This window comes from Antrostomus carolinensis, unplaced genomic scaffold (assembly GCF_000700745.2).
Source record: "Antrostomus carolinensis isolate BGI_N321 unplaced genomic scaffold, ASM70074v2 scaffold13953, whole genome shotgun sequence".
NCBI classification, from domain to species: domain Eukaryota; kingdom Metazoa; phylum Chordata; class Aves; order Caprimulgiformes; family Caprimulgidae; genus Antrostomus; species Antrostomus carolinensis.
In genome coordinates, this window is record NW_010305933.1 from 25,333 (window position 1) to 46,843 (window position 21,511).

General features: G+C 37.5%; 1 protein-coding gene across 8 annotated transcripts in view; it reads left to right on the forward strand.

Moving 5' to 3' along the window:
• The first annotated feature begins 576 nt into the window (after positions 1-576).
• Positions 577-21,511, forward strand: part of ATP2B1 (ATPase plasma membrane Ca2+ transporting 1) — a 35,034-nt gene continuing 14,099 nt past the window's right edge. For 4 of the 8 annotated variants that reach the window (XM_010164948.1, XM_029084267.1, XM_010164942.1 and 1 more), the window contains exons 1-11: positions 577-986; positions 5,481-5,678; positions 6,559-6,813; positions 6,893-7,018; positions 7,388-7,531; positions 10,453-10,491; positions 11,502-11,663; positions 13,763-13,977; positions 15,174-15,416; positions 17,746-17,987; positions 20,789-21,026. In XM_010164948.1, coding sequence (XP_010163250.1) covers positions 782-986; positions 5,481-5,678; positions 6,559-6,813; positions 6,893-7,018; positions 7,388-7,531; positions 10,453-10,491; positions 11,502-11,663; positions 13,763-13,977; positions 15,174-15,416; positions 17,746-17,987; positions 20,789-21,026 — 2,067 coding nt within the window. In that variant the 5' untranslated portion in view covers positions 577-781. The remainder of the gene's footprint in view (positions 987-5,480; positions 5,679-6,558; positions 6,814-6,892; positions 7,019-7,387; positions 7,532-10,452; positions 10,492-11,501; positions 11,664-13,762; positions 13,978-15,173; positions 15,417-17,745; positions 17,988-20,788; positions 21,027-21,511) is intronic. The other 4 variants (XM_029084268.1, XM_010164943.1, XM_010164944.1 and 1 more) reach the window with 3 other exon arrangements.

Genomic DNA, 21,511 nt, shown 5'->3' on the forward strand with positions numbered 1-21,511 from the left:
GGTCTGCCTGAAAATATACTCCTACTTAAAATACAAAAGTACTTAATATGTGGGCTAACTTAGTGTTGAAACTGTTTTCCTTGAGGTTAGAACAAATGAATTCATGGGAACGCACAAAAGCTTACTCATCCCAAACTCTGAGGTGAAAGCTTCAGTGAAAAGCTGTGACTTAACTTGAGCATGTTCTTACCCCATGTGACATCAGTGATAGATGCTTCAATCTCTATTTCCCTGGAAACAGAATTACTTCCAGGTGTTTTTAACTGTTTCCTCTTGATGATGAACCATATGGTGAACCAAGCAAAATGTAAGATTTAAAGGCAACAGCTGTTCTAAGAAGCTAATGATTTAAGAAGGTATAATAATGCAAGGTTATTTTTGGGATGGGAAGCATCCATTTTATGCCTTGTCACTCGTACCAGCTGAATACTAACTAAAAATATTATAGGAAATATAAAGAAATTGTTCTTACACAGAAACTTGTTTTTTAACCTCAATATGAAGAGTAGGGTTGTCTTACAATGTATTTCAGTATAACTGTTATGTAACTGAATGTATATTTATTCTTTCCCTAGCCCGTACATGCCATTTGGTTTGGGGAACAGAACGCACCATGGGACAAGCTGAAAGATATCTTTCCAGATGGGGTCTCCTACTTCGGTGATGTGTCTGCTCTCCTGACTGTCTTCATACCCAAAGGATTTATTTTCCTTTTGGAAATATTTAAAATTGAACTCTTGTTCCTTACTGGAAACTGTCTATACTAAAGACTGCACACATCATGGGTGATATGGCAAACAACTCGGTTGCATATAGTGGTGTAAAAAATGCTGTAAAAGAAGCTAATCATGGAGATTTTGGAGTTACTCTTGCAGAGCTCCGTTCTCTTATGGAACTTCGAGCTACAGATGCACTGCATAAAATACAGGAATGTTATGGAGATGTACATGGCATCTGTACAAAATTGAAAACTTCACCAAATGAAGGTAAGTCAATGCTAACGCTATTACTGAGGAAACTCCATTTAGGAAAAACTTTAGTCAAGCAAACTATTTATTTTTTAAAAATAATAAAGTTTATTAAAGTATTCCAGTTACGATAATAAAACATTGCTTCTTACTCCTCTAAAGCAGAGGTATTCAATGGTAATAAGCAAGCAAGAGGTTTTTTTTCAGTTGGTCTAACTGCATGGGAGATGTTGGGTTAGTGGTGAAGAATAAAGTTCATTGACGTGGGCATCTGCATGAAATAGCAATGTTTAACTTACTGTGAAAGTGTAAGTTTTGTGAGTAACTCATATGACCTATAGTTCACAATTCAGATCATGCTGTCATAAAGCACGAGGTTTTAATAGTCTAATGCAGGATTTACTAATGCTTCTGTATTGCTACCTAGTTCTTGTATTCCCTCATGCAACAATTTGTAAAACTGATGATACCTGTTTTCTGTTTGTATTACACAGAATTCTTAATAGCAGGATCTAGTTTTTAAATCTATAGTATTTCTGTAGACTTCATTTGATCTGTACAAAATAATTACCAGTACAGCTTTAGTCACTAAGAGGTACTGTCACTATTAGTAGAAGGTTTGTAAAGTGATCACACAATCTTATTCTCTAGGAATAAGCATCTTTAAAGAAGTCTTTGCCATGTTGGACTGGATGCCATTCTGTGCAGTGTGGCTACCTGATGCTTTTGCTCTCTAGACTTAATACTCCAAGATAAACTGTACAAGCATGAAGAAGGAAATAAATGTATCAAGTCTCCTTCCTCAGAGCTTTCCAGAAGTTTTCCTTAGGATTTGCCCTCTCTTACTGCTCTTTTCCAGTGTAAATGAAAGCTATAAGCTTTAATTTGTGAAAGAAAGAAGCAAGTTGTATCGCTTAAGATGTCTAAACTGTAGTATCATGTACAAATGCTTTTATGTATTTTTATCTGACATTAACTCAAACTTATGTGAAGTCCTGCTGTTGGTAGGGATTGAGAAGTACCAAAATCAAGGTTTTGACAAATTGTGGTGTCTCAGCATTTAAGCACTCACATAGCTTTTAACCAATGGAGTGTTGTTTTGGTGGCAGTGAAGTACCTGCTATCTTAATCCTGGAAAGCCGTTGCTTTCTTTTCTTCAGAAATGCTATAGAAAAATTTGTCTCCTTAGACCAAGAACAGCCTACTAATGCTGTAAGGTATTTGTGGGTACATCTGCATTTAGCAATGTTTTGTCTTGGTCTGCTTTTGAAGCCAGGCTCCTCACTTCCAGACTCCAGAAATTATTTCAGTACATTAAGTGGGTTCCTCTTACCAAATTGAAAGGAGTTAGCTCTCATGCCTGACCTGCCAGTGAATGGGATTAGACCAGTTTTAGGCTGCAAAAGAAATCTGTAGAACGTAAGGAGTACAATCTTCTGTTCCTCAGCATCAACAGAGTTGTAACGTTTAGTGCACGTGTATGAAGCACTGCTGTGTACAGGTGGTGTAAGACCTTTTAGATGGGAGCAGCAGTCTCGCGTTACCCTTGTAGACCTGTTGCACAGTATTGAAAGGCAGTTCTTTTCACAGTGACAAGGGCTGCAGCTTTCTACAATTAGGAACTGAACTGAGGGCTGAATCATGTTTTACAGTAATCTGCAAGGTTTAAGGCCCATTATTGCTGCAAGCTATGAGGGCATATGATTGTAGATGGCCATGATGCACTAAGTACCAAATACCTCGTATACTGCAGGATTCACTTTGTTTATGTCCCTTAATGTAACAAGCAGGTTAACACATGGGAATGATGAGTGACAGTGTACTAAAACTAGAAAGGGTTAGATGCCCTTTCCTGCAGTTTGATTCTGAAGACTGTGTGATCAAGGCTTTTCCCTTTCAAAAGGATTTGACATTTAGATGTACTGTCCTGCAATCAGTTAAATACAATCACTAACTTGATAAAAGGATGCCATCTTTTTTTGCAGTGAGAGAGCAGCTCATAAACACAGCAGGGCCTCAACAGTTGAACGTGGTAATTAGCTCAGAAAAGGTTAAGTAAGATGAGTTAGAGCAGTGTCCTCTACAAAGGCGTCATTTTGGCTCTAAATCATTGCATGAACCTTTAGAGAACCAGCTTCTGTCAGGTAAGCTGCTATAAATTTTTGGAGGTAATACTGGAGAGCTCTTGTAAAAGTAGAACTGAATCTATTCTTTTGTCAAATTCAAGTTTTAAATATAGAAATGGAGACATTTCTAATGGAGAAAATCTAGGCAAGATCTATGCAGAAAACTGCAATGTGTTACACTAGTTCTAGCTCTAAAATCTTGTGTGTACACCTGCAAGGCCCTATTACTCCTATTCCCATTCAGAAGCTTTCTTTATGATGTGAAATGCTGACTTGTGTAATTACCAGTAGCTTCATAGCAAAAGTGCAGGTAGTTCTGAAATACTACACAATGGATGAGTTCAGCTTGTGTAACTTCTTGCTTTGAAGTTGCTGACAATGTAAGGCAATGTCCGTTTTCAGGCATGAATCAGACCTACCTGATTTGAAATGAGAAATGGGAACTGTTCTTTACCAGTATTACTAAAAAAAAAGACGCTGTGGACTTTACTGCTTAGTATTTAATGTTTATTATGTGTACAAATGTGAATAAATGAATGTTTAATATATCTGTAGTAGCAAAAGTCCTTCCTCTGTTCTAGAGAGATGGACTACCATTGATATTTCCACAGGTCTATATAATTTTGATTATCTAATAAGTTCTACTTCTAGATTTCTAATAAAATTTGTATATGGAGCTTTAACTAGTTCCCTGCCTAATATTTTTCAAACTTAACCCTAATTAACATAAATTAACCAGGTTAAGATACATAATGAACAGTGTGTTCACAGTATGAACATAATGAACAGTGTGTTACACAATAACAGTAGTTTTGAGCTCAGGACTGTATATTGTGAACTATGAAATTGCTAGCTGTGTTGGTAAATGTAGCAAGTTCAGTAATGGTGCATGATGTATTTTGGCAAATCCTAAAAATACCAATGCTTTTTGTCTTTGCTAGGCTTATTTACTCATCTTCACTAAGTGGTTCTGATAGTAGCTTGACTTTATATAGCTTTGTTGGAAAATGCTTTTCATTCTTCAAAGACCTTTGTATACTTCTGATGTTCTGCATCCTGGTACCTGTGAAAGGAGGAGGAAAGTGGTGCCACTGACATTGTGTAAATAATCTTCCAAACTCTGTCATGCTAAAAGGAAGAAAGAAATGGTATCTGTTGCAAAATAGCAATATGGTCCAGCCTTTTGGAATGGCCAAGGTGTCCTGAGTTTCTCTAGTACCTCCTGTACAGCTTGATTTTTCCAAATGGTCTTGCAGTGCTCTTTGAGTTGAGAGTGAAAGTAAGCACCTCAAATCTTGAACTTCAAAAAGTATAATGTTGTGGCTAACCAGTAAAGTTGCTCCTTTGTATTAAACCTCCAAAGCCATGCATTCAAGGTGAATCTAAGTGTTAGGAATTAATTTATTATATACACCAAGAATATATTTAATTCATTTCACTCTTGAAAATATCTGCACATACTATTTTGCTTTTCATTTAAGTAATTATGTAGCAGTGGTTAGCATTTAAAACTGAACTTTGTTGTTCAGTAGTCTCTGCAAAGTGTCTTGAAATATCACGTGATGGTTCTAGGAAATGTCTGTTAGATGTGTCAAATATACCACTTATGAAAGCCAGTTGCAGTGGTTGCTGTTCTTGCTGATTGCTTAGCATGTTTGCAGTGCCTTGATATCACTAAGCAGTGAGTTAACTACTAAAAAAATCTGCTACTAGGAAAATTGTGATCTCTGAGCAGATGCTGATTGTAACCTTGGGGACGATATGGTTGAAGTATCCAGACCTTTGCTCTGACCACAGCTGGACACTTGGCCATTTTGTCTTGAAAAATGGGCTAGCAGCTTGAATTCTGAATGGTGGGTTAGGCAGCTGGAAACTGGTGAAGGCATAAACAGGAGGTGTACTTACAGAAGACATTGAGTACATAACCTTGCACCGAGTATAAAAAGTGCTAGGATGTTACCTCTGAATTCAGAATCCCTACAGTGGGAACCAGAGCTAGCTTCAGAGGCTGTAGTCTTGCTAAAGCTGCATAGTGCTGCTCAGTCTTGATAGTAGTAACTCTGCTAATGATCTTGTCTTGCAAACTTGTTTACTTTGTACAAAAGTATTGTTATTACTCTGTTGCTATGTCATATTATGTGGAAGTAGTTAGACCCTCAGCTTACTTTATATTGTCAAAGTGTGAATTATGAAATATAGCTGATTTTCTATAGTGACTCTGATTTAAAGATAATACTTATGTAATTATATTTGAGATGGCTTTTCAATATTTTTGCAGAAATATGGAGTGAGTCTAGACTCCATGAACAGGAAAACTCAATCACTTCTTCTGATGTGAAGGTGAAATGCAAATAAGTGTCACTAACATTATCTTATTATTCAATAGGTTTAAGTGGAAATCCAGCAGATATAGAAAGGAGAGAAGCAGTTTTTGGGAAGAACTTTATACCTCCTAAAAAGCCAAAAACATTTCTTCAGTTAGTATGGGAAGCACTACAGGACGTTACACTAATTATATTAGAAATTGCAGCCGTAGTATCCTTGGGCCTTTCTTTTTACCAGCCTCCAGGAGGAAATGAATCGCGTAAGTAAACTTTTTAAAAAGTAGGTATCTACCTGTATTATATTACTGACTTTTCTGGTCCAGTGTGCCTATACTGTAAATCATGGGAGACAGTAAGTCGGTGGGAAAGCAGCTTATTGTTCCTTAGTGAGAGAACACTACTAAAACTAGCTTGCTTTAAAAGGGCAACATGAGATTTCTCTGGTCATGATCTCGTTTGATTCTGACCAAAATAATGTCAAATCTAAAATGCAAGCAGCAGGAACAAGGACTTGTCTTAGACCCAGTCATGTTTCTGTGCAAGTGGTTTAAGTGGTTTTGTTTTCTTGTTTGTTTGCTTTTTTAGATTAGTCTCAAATATTTAAGCAATTTGTAGTCTGCACTCATGTGCTTTCTTTGAGGAGTCAGCAACTCTTAAATTTTCCTTGATACACAATATGACAGCGGTGACTTTCCAATTTAAGAAATGAAGCTATGTATATACTTCTACATGGAAGATGAAGGCATCTGGCCTTCATTGAACTAAATATTTGCAGTGATATCTGGCTTGTTAAGAAAAAGGTTAAGTGGGAAATGTTGAGAAAGCAGAAGGTGGTTAACTAATGGTCTAGTCTGGCATTCTTATGGCATCATTTAACAAGATAGTAAGGACAGGTAACTTCTCATATCAACTTCTCTTATGTTCACATAAGCAGAGATGTGCATTCTAGGTGATTTAACTTCCTTGAGCTGCTCTAGCTTTCAGGTTCTTTAGCTTCTTTGTGTGTTTCCCTTACTGAAAATGGTGTCTAAGATTACAAGGAAGGCTAGCAAAGAAAATGTTTAACAGCTAGGCAAAACTTTCGTTGTTGAAATAACTATCTGTGTGAACTTTCTTAAATCTGAAACCTATTTCCTACAGTATGTGGATCTGTAAATGTTGGTGAAGAAGAGGAAGAATCTGAAGCAGGTTGGATTGAAGGAGCAGCAATCCTCCTATCTGTAGTTTGTGTGGTATTAGTAACAGCTTTCAATGACTGGAGTAAAGAGAAGCAATTTCGGGGATTGCAGAGCCGTATTGAACAAGAACAGAAATTCACAGTCATCAGAGGTGGCCAAGTCATCCAAATACCAGTAGCTGACATAATTGTTGGAGATATTGCACAAGTGAAATATGGTAAACATTTTTAAAATTAAACTTTATTTTATTTTTTTAAAAAGGAACTGCAGTCAACATACCCAGTGATCTCTTGTAGGTGATCTTTTACCGGCTGATGGTGTACTCATCCAAGGAAATGACCTCAAAATTGATGAAAGCTCACTGACTGGAGAATCTGATCATGTTAAGAAATCTCTGGACAGAGATCCTATGCTACTGTCAGGTGTGTAACATTTGACAATTCTTGAAGAAAGTGGTTTGTTTCTGGAGTAAACTGGTTATTTAAGATTTTAAGGTTACAATGTGGCAAACTGGACCTTACCTTGGCTGACTTCTAAAAGCATCCAAAAACAGTGCAACTAGTACAAAACTTCATCAAAGTGAGGAAACCCTTAAAACTGACAGGCATTTTGTGTAGTTGCTTATAGTTTTATTTTCCAGATAGTTTTGGCAGTTAAAGCTCTAGGGGAACACATGTGGTATGTAAATACATCTTACAGTTTTGTCAATGTAAAGTCTTGAGAACTCATTCCTTTGTGCTCTGCCATATAACTGCTCAAGTCTCAGTGGAAAACCTGATTCAATCTTTCAGGTACACATGTGATGGAAGGCTCTGGAAGAATGGTAGTTACTGCTGTAGGTGTGAACTCTCAGACTGGAATAATCTTTACCTTACTTGGGGCCGGAGGAGATGAAGAGGAGAAGGAGAAGGAAAAAGAGAAGAAGGACAAGAAAAGTAGGCATAATAATTTTAAATCCCTGGGGAGGGAGGGGTGAACTCCTGAATGTTACTGGGTAAAAACATGTTCTAGTCATCTGGAACCAGAAATCTTTTTCTAAACCTCATACTTTCAGTAGATTTCACAGGAAAAACACCTCAGGTCCGGTGACCTGAGAGAACACCACTAGTACTAATTCTTGTCACATGGATTTTTAGTTAACTTCAGATCTCATTGATCAATTAGAGGTTTGAAAATTTATAACTCCTAACAATCCATACCATATATAAATTGTTAAACTGCCATGTTGTATAACTTCAAAGTACATTCATGTCTAATAGCAAATACTTGTTCATGACAAATGGGTTATTACGAATAACTCAATAAGTATCTAGGTCTACTTTTGTCAAATAGAAAATGTCCTGATAGGGAGTCCTCCTATGACACTTGAAGGGGAAAAGCTTGTATCATTGATACCACTGAGTTTGTGGATATCTTAAACATATATGACTAGTTTTGATAAAGGTGACCAAATAGGTTCTTCTGCCACTTCTTTTCTTCCAGACCTGAAACTTTGAATGCTCAGATATATACACAAGGCAAATCCCTAGCAGCAGTTTTCTGTAGACTTTATTTTTGGAGGGATGAGGGGCTTGTAACCCAGAGCATTTTGGTGCACTTCTGTGAAGTGTGAAATGGACTGTCTTCCTTATTCTGAAGGACTTGATCAGTAGCTGGAATTATAAGGTCACTTATCTAAGCCATAACCTTTATCCTGAGAATCAAAGCTTAGAAATGTTAACCAGTAATGTTTTGATACTAGCTCTCACAAGGCGTGTTCAGGACTGAGCTTCACTGCAGTAGAAATTTTTGTAGAAACTGTTGTGAGGTCTACTGGATGGAACTGAATCTGAGGATTCTTGGCAGAAAAATATACTTTTTAATTAGAGGAGTATGAAACAGTAATGGAAAGCCATAGAGAAACGTGCTTAGGAATCTCAGTGCCTTCAAACTAAAGACACAATTATTGAAATGTGTGCTCCATGCAGGAATTAGGCTTGAACTGTGCTTTTTTTTCTTTTTGTCCTAATCCACAGATACTTTATACTTCTGACCTTTCTTGAAACTTAAAGTAGTAAGTTTCTTCAGAATTAAGTTACAAGAATTGTTACAAGAAAAGTTGAAATTTTAAACTTGGTTTCAAGCTCAGGCATGGTAGTGAAGGGTAAAAGTTGACTTCCAATGCTTTCAGGGATGAGTGTGAAACAGTTTCCATCCTCTGCTCTTTCCCTTACAGAGGAAGGAGAAGGAAGCAAGCAATAGTACCAGCTGCTACAGGAGACATGGAGAATATTACAGATTTTATTAATATTCTGACAGTGTCTATTATTCTGGAAGCAGAAGTCTTTTTGACAAGCAGTGTTTTGGTGTATCTTAGGGCCTGAACACTTGTGGGGTTTTTGTCTCCCAAGATGGACAGCTTCCTCAAAAATAGGTGCCTGATAAGATTCTCCTTGGTAAAATTCAGGTTAAACTAAATTAGCTTCTCTGTGAATGTTAAGGAGATTAAAGTGGCTATTTTTAGTTGGCTGTGTGGCTTGATTCAAAGTGAAAGCAAATGTATGTGCAAGGAGTTAGAAGTAACTCAAGTGTAGAACTTTGATCTTGTAAGAGGGAAAGGAGAACTAGGAAAGGACAAATACTAAATTAGGAGACAATGATCAGTTCTTAAGAAGTCTGAAGTGGCATCTTCTGGTGAAGGTGAACATGCTTTTGGTGGTTTGTGGTTTTGGTTTGGTTTGGTTTTTTTTCATCTTCTCTCTCTGTTCTGAGGATGCTTATGGGGAAAATCTTATGCGTAGAAATCAGACTATGTCTGCAGTAAGAATGTAGTGGAAGTATTAATGTCATGCCAGACAGCTGCTTGATAACTTTATTTTCTTCTACTTGAGTACTCTCATACATTTCAGTGTACATAACCTAACTCTGAAGTCTTAATGAATTACCAGTGAGACTGAAAAATTCTGTGTTTTATTCCAAGTTCCTCAGTTTTTGCTTTCATTTCAAGTTATTGCAAATAGTAACTATATGCCTTGCTTTCTCTACTTAGGAAAAAATCTTTCACTTGCCAAGGTACTATCTAAACCTTACCTGAAAACCCAAATAAAAAAAGGTAGTATGCCCCCGAGCCCCAATAAGCTACACTTGATGTGTCAGTCTAGTTATCTTTAATGTTTCACTCCATTTCTTTCATTATTTTGCTGTTCCTCTTTATGATCTCTTGTTGAACTGCATTTCTGAACAGAGATAGGAGCAATATTTTGTTATGAACTTGAACTATTATCTTAGTGGTATAATACTGGTATGTTGCCAGCAGATTATGGTCATACTTGCGTAAATAGGGTTAGCACAGATCCAGTAATCCACTGCTGTACCTCCATTAAGCTTTGGTGTGGATTTATAAATATTTTATACTACAGTGGCTTTGGCAATGTTGTACAAAAGCACTGATTCTTGAAGTGATATCCTACAGTTGCCAAGTGTTGGAAGAGCAGAGAACAAGACTGAGGCCACAGGAATCACTTTAGTGTCACAAATTTCATTCCTAGAAAAATGTGTAGGCACGCCTTTTAAAAGCTTTCCTCACAAGTAATAAATGTCTGTATCAATAATTAGTGCAAACTTCGCTACGGTAGCGTAACACTGCAGCAGTCTTGTATGGGAAAAGTAGTCTAAAAAAATTATGTGAGTTGACTTATATTTTTAAAGCCTCAGTTATGTCAGCCATCTGACTCTAGTTTGTGCTTCTAGTTTGTGTTTCTTTATTTAAAAATGCAGTTGCTTGTTTCAGCATATGGTAATGTACATATTATATATAAAAACTGAAATGAACTCTGCACGGTGAATTTAAAATGCAACTTGTTCCCCTCTCCAACAGATAAAAAGCAAGATGGAGCTGTTGAAAACCGTAATAAAGGTAAATGCAGGTTCTCTGATCCTTTCTTCAAAGTCCTTATTTTCTGAGAGTGTATGTAATGAATGCATACTTTCCTATGAAAATGCATATTGAATACTTGGATCTAAAGTGAATCTGTGCCAAAAAAAGGCAAGGAAAAAAAAGCTTAAATTAACTTGGTAGTTTCAGCATAGCTAGATACTACCAAAGTAAAATTTATCAATTATTTTCAAGCTGTCTTGTTAAGGTGAGTTAACCTTGGCTGGTTGCCAGCTGCTCATCTACCTGCGCTCTCACTCCCCATCCTCAGCAGGATGGGGCAGAAAATAGGATGAAAAGCTTGTGGGTTGAGATAAGGACGGGGAGATCACTTACAACTATCTTCATGGGCAAAACAGGCTCAACTTGGGGAATATTAATTTATTGCCAATTAAAAATAGAGTAGGATAGTGAGAAACAAAACCAACTAAAACACCTTCCCCCCGCCTGCCCTTCTTTCCAGGCTCAACTTCATTCTTGACTGTTCTACCTCCTCCCTCTGAGCAGCTCAGGGGGATGGGGAATGGGGATTTTTTGGTTGATTCATAATGCTTGTCTCTGCTCCTTCTTCCTCATGCTCTTCCTCTGCTCCATCATGGAGGCCCTTCCACAGGATATAGTTCTTCATTAACTTCTCCAGTGTGGGTCCTTCCCCCAGAGAACAGACTGGACAAGTCTGGGGCTCCTGCCAGGAGCCTACTCTAGTGTGGGGTCCTCCATGGGCTGCAGTGTGGATATCTGCTCCTCTGTGGTCTTCCATGGGCTGCTGGGGGGCAACCTGCCCCACTGTGGTCTTATCCACAGGATGCAGCTCCCCTGCTGCCCACATCTGGGCACTTACACTTCGTTTGAACGTTCATGTGCGGTATGGTGTCTCTGTATACAAGATGCTATGCAGTGCTGGTGTTTAGTAGAGCCAGGTGTTACTAAGATTTTTAAGTATCATTGATTTTGGGGACTCCCAAATGGCTAAATTTTATTTGATCTTCTAGCTAAAGCTCAGGATGGTGCAGCCATGGAAATGCAACCACTGAAGAGTGAGGATGGTGGGGATGGAGATGAGAAAGACAAGAAGAGAGCAAGTCTGCCAAAGAAGGAAAAGTCCGTTCTCCAAGGCAAACTTACAAAGCTTGCGGTTCAGATTGGCAAAGCAGGTATGATGTGTCAGTACTCTCAATATGTTGATGTCACACATTTGAATAAAGTTAAAACATGCATAGTTTGTGAGAGTATAACTTAAGGAGCTTGTCTTGACCCGTTTGATTATTTTAAGTGCAAAATTCCAATGCATGCAAGTATGCAATTGTGCCTGAGTGTGCTGATGGCTTTTCAGACTGTGTCATGTGGGTGGTTTTTTTCCTTGATTTAAATAGATTCAGGCTTTAGAGTGTCAACTTCTGGGAGAGAATATTCCAACTTCATAGCATTGGACAACTGAAAGATGGACCTGTTAGAAGAAGTCCAGAGGAGGGCCACAAGGATGATCAGAGGGCTGAAGCACCTCTCCTGTGAGGACAGGCTGAGAGAGTTGGGGCTGTTCAGCCTGGAAAAATAGAAGGCTTCGGGGAGATCTTATAGCGGCTTTCCAGTACCAGAGGGGGGCCTACAAAAAAGCTGGGGAGGGACTTTTTACAAAGGCAGGTAGTGACAGAACAAGGGGTAATGGCTTTAAACTGGAGGAAGGTCGGTTTAGATTAGATATTAAGAAGAAATTTTTTAATGTGAGGGTGGTGAGACACTGGAACAGGTTGCCCAAGGAAGCTGTGGATGCCTCCTCCCTGGAAGTGTTTAAGGCCAGGTTGGATGAGGCTTTGAGCAACCTGATCTAGTGGAAGGTGTCCCTGCTGATGGCAGGGGGATTGGAACTAGATGATCTTTAAGGTCCCTTCCAACCCAAACCATTCTATGATTCTGTGTTTTTAGATAAGATATGGCATTCAGTGATGTACCTAGAGAACTATGAATTGAATGAAGTCTGGAAAATGTAGCAGGGTCAACCAGGTTATCTCTGGTACTTCCAGAGGCTTAGGAATTTCCACTAACATATGCCTCACTGTAACTGTTTTTATTGACTTTCTGCAATCCTTTAGCTTCTGTTAGTCTTCTATCAGCTAATATTCACCTGTTTTGTCAAAACATTTTATAAACTGTTGCTTCTTGAAAGTAGACTAAAACAACAGTGCAGTTCAGTATAAATTTTAGGCTGTTATCTAGTATGTAGAGGTTTAATTTGAGTATTTTAGTATTTATTTTGGCACGTGTAGAATTGTTGAAGGATTTAGGCTAGAAGGAACTTCTAGGAGTCTTGTACCCCAGCCCACAGCTCAAAAAGGGCTAACTTCAGCATCTATGTCATGAGAAAGTCATGGTGCGAGGCCAGTGCAATTAAACTTTTAGGTTTAGTACTCCATAGTTATGTATAGCAATATTAATTTATCAGAGAAACTTGTGCTAGCAGACATTGAGTAAAGCTTCCATTGTATGTTTACTGTAAAATGCTGTTCTTATTGAACAATTTTTTCACATCTTTCATATGTAAGAACTCTTGTTTTCCTTTATGCACCTTTTGACCCATTGTAATTCCCTGCAAACCCTTAATGCTCCTCTACTTAATGAATGCATTTTTCTGTCCTGCTGCTTTGAAACAGTCCACACACTGAAGCATCTTTCTATAAAGAGCTGACACTTCAGTGACTTCTGTTCCTTTATTCCAGCCAGGTCCGTTTTCCTTCACTGTTTTCCTGTGGTGCCTTAAGTGTACTGCTCAGCTTTGTAACAGCAGTTCTGATTTGTCTTCCCAGTTACTCCCAGTTCACTAAACACTGTGCTTGCCTGACATTTAATCTCGCCTTCAGCAGAAAGCAGGGTACAGACTGTCAGCAGCTTTCTCTACTGAATAAGTCAGCAGTACAACCATTGAAGGCCTGCTGAGATATTTCAGTTCTTATTCTGCTTAGTCAATTGACTTTACATACTGTTTTCTCCTGTTCATAATTAGATCTACGCTTTTCAATTAAATGTGAAGGGGGGAAAAATATTAGAAGTTTCTAGGTGAAATGCATGAGGAAATACTTGCATTGGAAGCTGGAACATCTTTGAGAGCTATCTCAATGTTTTCTGGCTTGCCTGTTTAAAGTCTTAGCTACAAACTAACTTCTATAAAGGCGGAAGTATTTGTACTTGATTACCCACACTCTTTATTGCCAAATATTTAAAATAATTTCTGAAAACTGTTTATTCTCTTTTTAACAAGGTTTATTGATGTCTGCAATCACAGTCATTATCCTTGTGTTATATTTTGTAATTGATACCTTCTGGGTTCAGAAGAGACCTTGGCTTGCTGAATGTACACCAATTTACATTCAGTATTTTGTGAAGTTCTTCATTATTGGAGTTACAGTCTTGGTGGTGGCAGTACCAGAAGGTCTTCCACTTGCAGTCACTATATCTCTGGCTTACTCTGTTAAGGTAAGTGGATAGATGGGCAACAGACCTTAAAGGTAGGTGGGTGTACTCATCAGCTGTAAAATCTCAGTTGAGGTATGCTGTGTCACATGTACTAACAGATTTGGGAGAATTTTTTCTTTTTTCCCTGAACGGTGTAAGAAATCCACCCCAGTTTTTTTCTTAATCTCTGAATACACACTAACATGAACAATAAGCAGTGACATCCTGTTGTCACCAGCTAAAGATGAATGGGTTTAGCTCATAACACTGCACTTGCTTAAAATAGATAGATATATTAGAATTTGTGAATAAGAAACTCTTCTGTAAACCTGAACTTCTACCTAACTGATGTGTTAAGCAACTACTACAAAAGCTTCCAGATTGATCTTCCAGATTGATTCTCCTTGAGGACTGAATATTGTAGAACATACAGCTTTCTATTTATTATACGACATGTTTTTTTTTAACTCATGCTCTTTGTTCTCTTTAATTTTCTTATTGCTTCAGCATGCTGGGACTGGTAATTGATCTGAAAATCTAATTGTAAAGACAATGGCTGCTTAGGCTGTTTTCTAAAACTTAATAACTTGCAATACTAACTAGTAGCGGCCATAGTATTGTATCATTTGAAGTTACTCTGCCCCTTCAAGGTTAAAATACTATCCAAACCTGTTAATTAAAGAATTTAAAGTGGTATTTGACCTATGAAATTTGTATAGTCCTCACTATCATAACTGAAACATTAGGCCCCCAGTTTGTATTTAATTTTAAGTCTGACTCTAGCATCTTTGAAATATATAGCATCTGATGTTCAGGTAACTCTGTAACATAGCTTATGTGATCTTTCTTGTAAGCAGAAAGACTTTTTTTTTCATGTTGTATCTGATAAAGCTCAGCCTGTATCTCTCCTCTGTTTCTAAGTATCATCATAACCTGTCTGCTCCTAACAGTGTGACTAGTATCAGTAGTTAGCATGACATGCAGATACAGGAGATTATGACAGTGTTTATGAACCTTGTTCAAAATGAAGTTTACTGTGACGTGATAGACTTAAAGGAATCCTTATAGAATGCAGCAGCTATCTCTGTGAGATGCCAGATACGTTAAAGGCTGAGTGACTTCTGAAACTGCTGTGTAAGACTGGACACACTAACTGAGAATTTCTGAAATGTGAAGTAATGGTCAAGGGTAGCTGTTGACTGCTTTTATTTCCTTAGAAAATGATGAAAGATAATAACTTGGTGAGACATCTGGATGCATGTGAAACAATGGGCAATGCCACAGCTATTTGCTCAGATAAAACGGGAACGTTGACCATGAACAGAATGACAGTGGTCCAAGCCTACATCAATGAAAAACATTATAAAAAAATTCCAGAACCAGAAGCTATTCCAGAGAAAACTATGGCTTACCTTGTGACAGGAATTTCTGTTAATTGTGCTTATACTTCCAAAATATTGGTAAGTGGATTTCTTCATTGTAATCAAGGCAACTAAACAACTTCCTTAAAAGATGCAGATTGTCTGGTGGCTGCATGGTAGGCAGTTAACTGTAAGCATGTGGCAATATGCAGTGTAAGGTATTTTGTACCTGTAAATTACTCAACAGTTCATTTGAGACTAAACTTCAAAAATAGCTTATTTCAGTTAAAACTGTTAATTCGAAGATGCAACCTCAGGAAGATAACTTTCTTTAATTTCACAGTTGTTTCTAAATTTGTTTTTATAAGTGGGATTGCTTACCTTACTTGAAGAGCATCTTGGCTCAATTTAACTGCTTCTTCAAAGTAGACGTGTAAGAGTAGCATCACATTAGCTAGATTGTAATGAATATAAATGAGGATTTTGGTGGATTTTTATTCCAGGTTATGTTGTATGAGTTTGTAGGCTTTAGAACTGTAACATCTTTGCTCATACCTTGTTTGAGACTTCAAAAATATTTTGAAATAAAAAGAATAATGGACTGTTACACATTATAAATACTGGACTATTTAGCACTTTTTGTGTACATAATTTTCTGCAACTTCAAACATAGCTTCCTTGCTGTAGTTATTCCAGCCTGTTGCATAACTTACATTCTTTAAGACAGCAAAAATAATAATTAGCATTTAGCTTTAAAAAAAAAAATAAAAAAAAAATTGTCCCGTCAAGATCTAGCAAAAGCCTCCGCTATGAATCCTTTTTACAGGACTAAAAGTAAAACCCCAGTCCAGAAGCTATTTTTCAGCCAATAAAGATAGTACCTCTGAAAGAATTTCCTCAATAGCTGTACCTGGCACATCAAGATGACCAACACCAATTTCTCTGAAACAAGACTAAAATACTACTATTGGGTTATAGCATTTGCGGAGTTTCACAGTCTATTGTCTAAAGTTGTTTTTTATAGAGAAAAAAAAAAAAAAAAAAAAAAAAGCTGCATGTAAACTGACCAAGTCCCTTACTACTTCAATTTTAGTCAAATTATATCCAATGCAGTAAGAGTTAGTCTGTTTTATGGAATCCTCTGGTCCTACTGAGAAAGTTTCTTAGCGATATGTCCAGTCAGGTTTTAAGAATCAGAAAGGATGGAGCCTCTGCAACCTCTGGGCAACCTTATCAAGTTTTTGACCACTCTTAGAGTAAAAAAGGTGTTTTCTTATGTTCAAATGGAATTTCAGAATTTCAGTTTGTACCTATTGCCTGTTCTCCTCTCACCGGGTACCACTGAGAAGTCTGGCTTGGCAGTCTTTGCTGTTGTTCCGCCTGCCTGCCCGCCCCGTGCAGTCATTTAATACACACTGATAAGTTTCTTCCCCAGGCTAAGCAGTCCAGCTCTCTCAGCCTCTCCTCATATATCAGGTGCGCCCATCTCTTTGTGGCCTGTGGCTGAATGTCCATATCTCTTGTACTGGGGAGCCCAGAACTGCACATTAAAGTGAACATTTTGAAAGTGTGAGTATTCAGTTCAGCCAAATCCAAGATCTTGCAGCTCTGAACAATGAAAATGGATCACTGATTTATGATTAGTATAGTTCTGCTCTAGCTGTTTGAGGCATGTCAGGGTGAGTAAGTGCTTCTTTCTGTCTTTTTTGCTACAAACTACACTGCAATGTTACAGCTATACAAGCTCAGGAGTATTTTGAGAAATACTGCTTTAATTATAGCACTAATACATGCATAATTCCTCATTGCTGAGATAAGAAACTTGTTCTAGTATTAAAACATTTGAAACTTGTTTCTGAACTCTTTCCAGTTAAATAGGCCATGGCCTGGAAAACAGAACTTGTAGTGAGACTTAAGAAGCTTAAAGACTTAGTTTATTCAGAAGAAGGCTAACAGGTGATGTCATAGTAGTCTAAGTCATTGAGGAAGAATTATTCCAGGAGAGAATACTTTAATTTAGCAGAAATAATACCATTTAGCTTGCTCAAATCAGTTTAAGTAAACTTATCTGTACTTTTAAAAGGCAAAATAATTACTCAGGGACTCCACTCAATTGATCAGACAGATATTTCAAGCAATGGGAAATGTCTTTTGGAAGGATCATTTGGGATTTGATATAAACTTAATGGGTGAATTTTGAGTCTGAGAAAGGGAATGAAAGATCCTAACAGGTACAGGAGTTACTTACAAAAGCCAGCAGTATGACTTTGGCTCATGACTCGTATAAATTTATAGAGTAATCATTGTGAAAGTAAAACTTCCTCATCCCAGAGCTAAGCTTGGACTTAGCTTCCTTGTTTTCTAGATGCTCTACTTCAGTGGTTTATGTTAACCTCCTAATCAGCAAAAGTTCTTGTTCTTCCTGCAGCCTCCTGAAAAAGAAGGTGGCCTACCACGTCATGTTGGAAATAAAACTGAATGTGCCTTGCTGGGATTGCTCTTGGATTTAAAACGTGACTATCAAGACGTAAGAAATGAGATACCAGAAGAGGATTTGTACAAAGTGTACACCTTCAACTCTGTTAGAAAATCTATGAGTACTGTGTTAAAAAACTCTGATGGCAGTTTCCGGATATTCAGTAAAGGTGCCTCTGAGATAGTTCTTAAAAAGTAAGAACAACTGCTATTGTATTTCGACACTTAAATTTGGCTAAATGTTATTATAGGTGAAGAGACTGAAGTGCTAAACAACATTGTGCTCTAGCCTGCTAAACAGTTCTGTCGCTCTGTTTGTAAACAAGTGCAGCAGTCTTACACCCTTGTGACTGCAGCCAACTTTCCCGCTTGTTTCCCTCAGTTGTTTGACTTTCTACAGTAAGATTGGCAATTAGCATTTCAGTTACTTCAGTTCTTATACTAAACCCTCCCAGGAAAAAAAAAAAAGAGCTGTTGATGATTAATTTTAACTTGTGAACTCTGCTCTGATACAGGAAAGTGTCTATGAATTAATCTATTCTCTAGTTAAACTATTATAGGTTTAAATGTGGTTGGTCAAAATGCTCACCCATCTTCCAGTAAAGTCCCAACAGCTGATATGTTTAAATTCCAAGAAGGACTTGTGCCTTTCAAAAGTGGTTAGTTTTAAGATTAGTAAGTAATCTTCAAAAGACTGTGCAAGTTGGTGTCTAAGTTTCACAGGAGGTTGAACTTGGCCAATGGAGAAACTTGAGGTGTTTTAATGTGACAAAGCAAATTGCTTCCTTATGCATCTGCCCATCTCTAGAGGATTTATTAGAATGAGATTAGACTATTAGCAAGAGATTAGTCACCACTGGGACAAACCTGTAGGTGTGAAGAAGGCCATGGTAACTCCTAACTAGGTAAGGAGAGAAGTCAAACACATATCCTATCATCTAGGAACAGCAGTAGTAACCAGCCTGGTTTTGATTCTAATGTCAGACTACTTCTAGGCTGAGTAATACGTAGATTATATTAATCAGTTCAATTTGCCTTTTTGCTTGCTACTAGCCCCCCAGATCATTATCTGGGAAAGTACTAATGCACTAAAGACAAAAGATGAAATTTTCCTTCTCCTCAACTTAGTGCTCACAACAAAAAGTCAATCTTTAAAGGACTCTTGTTCCTTCTGATAGGGAACTTAGATTTAGATGTGAATTTTTTTCATAGCAAGATTTTAAGCCAAGTCTCATCAGTGAATAAGTATGTCTATATTTGCATTACTTCTACCTTCAGAAGTATTTTGTACCTCATTATCTCGTTGAGCAGTTGAACTGTAGAAGTTGATAAAACTCATTCAACCCAGACTCATGTGGTGCACTTGGCTTCATAACTAAGATAAGAAAATAAATAATAAGGACATTTGGCAAAGATAACCTAGACTGATTTGGATACTATTGGAATAGTTATAATTTCAGAACTATTTCAGAGTATGCACAGACTACGAAAAAGCCTTAGCATCATAAGCCACTTTCTTTACCCACTACCTATGCAGTGCCAGAAATTAATTTCAGAGATTGTAACATGGTTTGTCAATTGTGCTGCTCATTCTTTATCATGTGTATGACTATTCTTGAGCACTGAGAGCTTAAACATGAATATAAGACCCAAATAAGTCTCTAATAAGTGTAGAAGAAATGCGGCAAATTTTTTCAAGCAGAACAGTTTTATTCTTTCCTTGCCATGAAAGTCAAGTATTTGAACTGAGCTTCAATGAAATCTTTACCTAAAACTTCTTAGTTGCTTCCATTTACTTATCTTGGAATGCTTTGAATAATTTATCACAAGCCCTATGACTGCAGGTAACAGAAGATATCCTTAGTGGTTGCTGATACTTGAAGAGATAACTAAAAATCAGGAAATTCAGATAGACTTCAAATTTCAGTTATGATGGATACTATGGAGCTTTAAAGGACTGCTTTGTTTTCATTTCATGGCTGAGGTGGAAACTTTTTTTATACCTATTGCACCTGGGGATTCCCTAAACCCTTGGACTAAATACTTGAATGAAACAGTAGTCATTTCAGCAGATCTGCCAGATCTGAACTTGTTATCTTAAAAAAAAGTAATAAATGCTTATCTTTTTTTCAGTGGCACGTTAGTACTAATTTTTAAGAGATGCTTATGGCATTGCTTTGTAGCAAAACTTTGCTAAGGATGCAGATGAACAAGAGTAAATTTATTGTTCAAAATATTTGGTTGTGTTATATTCATTGCATCAGTACTGGTAAAGTATGCGTGCTGTCTATGAAAGAGTGGAATCTTTGGCATGAAGAAACATAACTAAAAGCATGTGTTGAAATGTTAGACTCTATAGTGTTGAATCTAGGCTCTTTTACAAACATTTAAATCAGACTTAAGTATTTGTTCTTTTAGTACGTCACATTAAGAATTCTTATACCAGATACTCTCTAAATTCTCTGCACTTAGATTGAGGGGCTGGGGGAGTAAACCTTACTACTTTTAAGGATAGTATTGGTTCATCATAGTACTAGAGTTTGCTTTCAGTGCTGTAAGTTTAGTGCTTACAGCTGTTTAAGCACCATATACATGTTCTGAAACATATTGTACTTCTGAGACTTGTAGGTGGGATGATTTTGTTGAATTTAAAACTGGATTGACTGACTCAACCAGTGCAGACACTAGTCTGTTTACATACAATGGAGAAATTGATACTTCTGGGAGGTAACTAATGTTTGTGTCCTAAACTCATTGGATGCTATTGTCATCCTAGGATAACTGGCTCAATTAACTTTCTACAGCTAGTATGTTTTGCAATTGGAAAGAGATTAAGTGCATATGGAGAAGATTACCTTAGAGATGCTGCTACTGGCTTTTTGTGTGTGTCTAGTGAAAACAAAGTTTGTGGAAACTTGCTGGAGTTGACTAATAAGACATTGAATGGGCTGAACTTCTGATTAAAATTTGATAACTCCTTAAACCTTCCTTTTCAGGTGCTTCAAAATACTGAGTGCTAATGGAGAACCAAAGGTATTTAGACCTAGGGACCGCGATGATATTGTGAAAACTGTAATTGAGCCAATGGCTTCTGAAGGGCTCAGAACCATCTGCCTGGCATTCAGAGACTTCCCAGCAGGGGAACCTGAGCCAGAATGGGACAATGAAAATGATATTGTTACTGGTCTGACGTGCATTGCTGTTGTTGGGATTGAAGATCCTGTGAGACCTGAGGTAGGGTCACTGACTCGACTGCAGTGATTATGTTACAGTGGATCTTGATTCATTATGTTGTTCATCGTGCAGCGAGTACAAGGAATTGAATTGCTGTTGCATGCCTTAAGCGTAGTTGACAAATGAAAATCTAATTTCTTGGGGGGAAAGTTAATAGAGCTATAAAAGCAGATTAAAACTTCTTAATGTCACTTATGCTGTGTTACTGAAGCTCTGTACAAACTAATGACTTAAGGCGCTTACTGTGCAGGGTCTCAGTAGATGGAACAACTTCTCATTTTTTACCACTTGGAATATTAGGAGTATTGTTTAGGTTAATATTAGCCATTGTGCTTGTTGCCAGCTTCTCATGGGGAAATGATGGAGAGGAGGGTTTGTCACCTGAGAACTGAGGTAAGGAGTCCAGCTTGTGGTTGAGGTCTAAGGAGAGCAGTATCGTTCAATAATGAAAGTTTTTATGCCATGTGTAATTGGAGCTCCAGTCT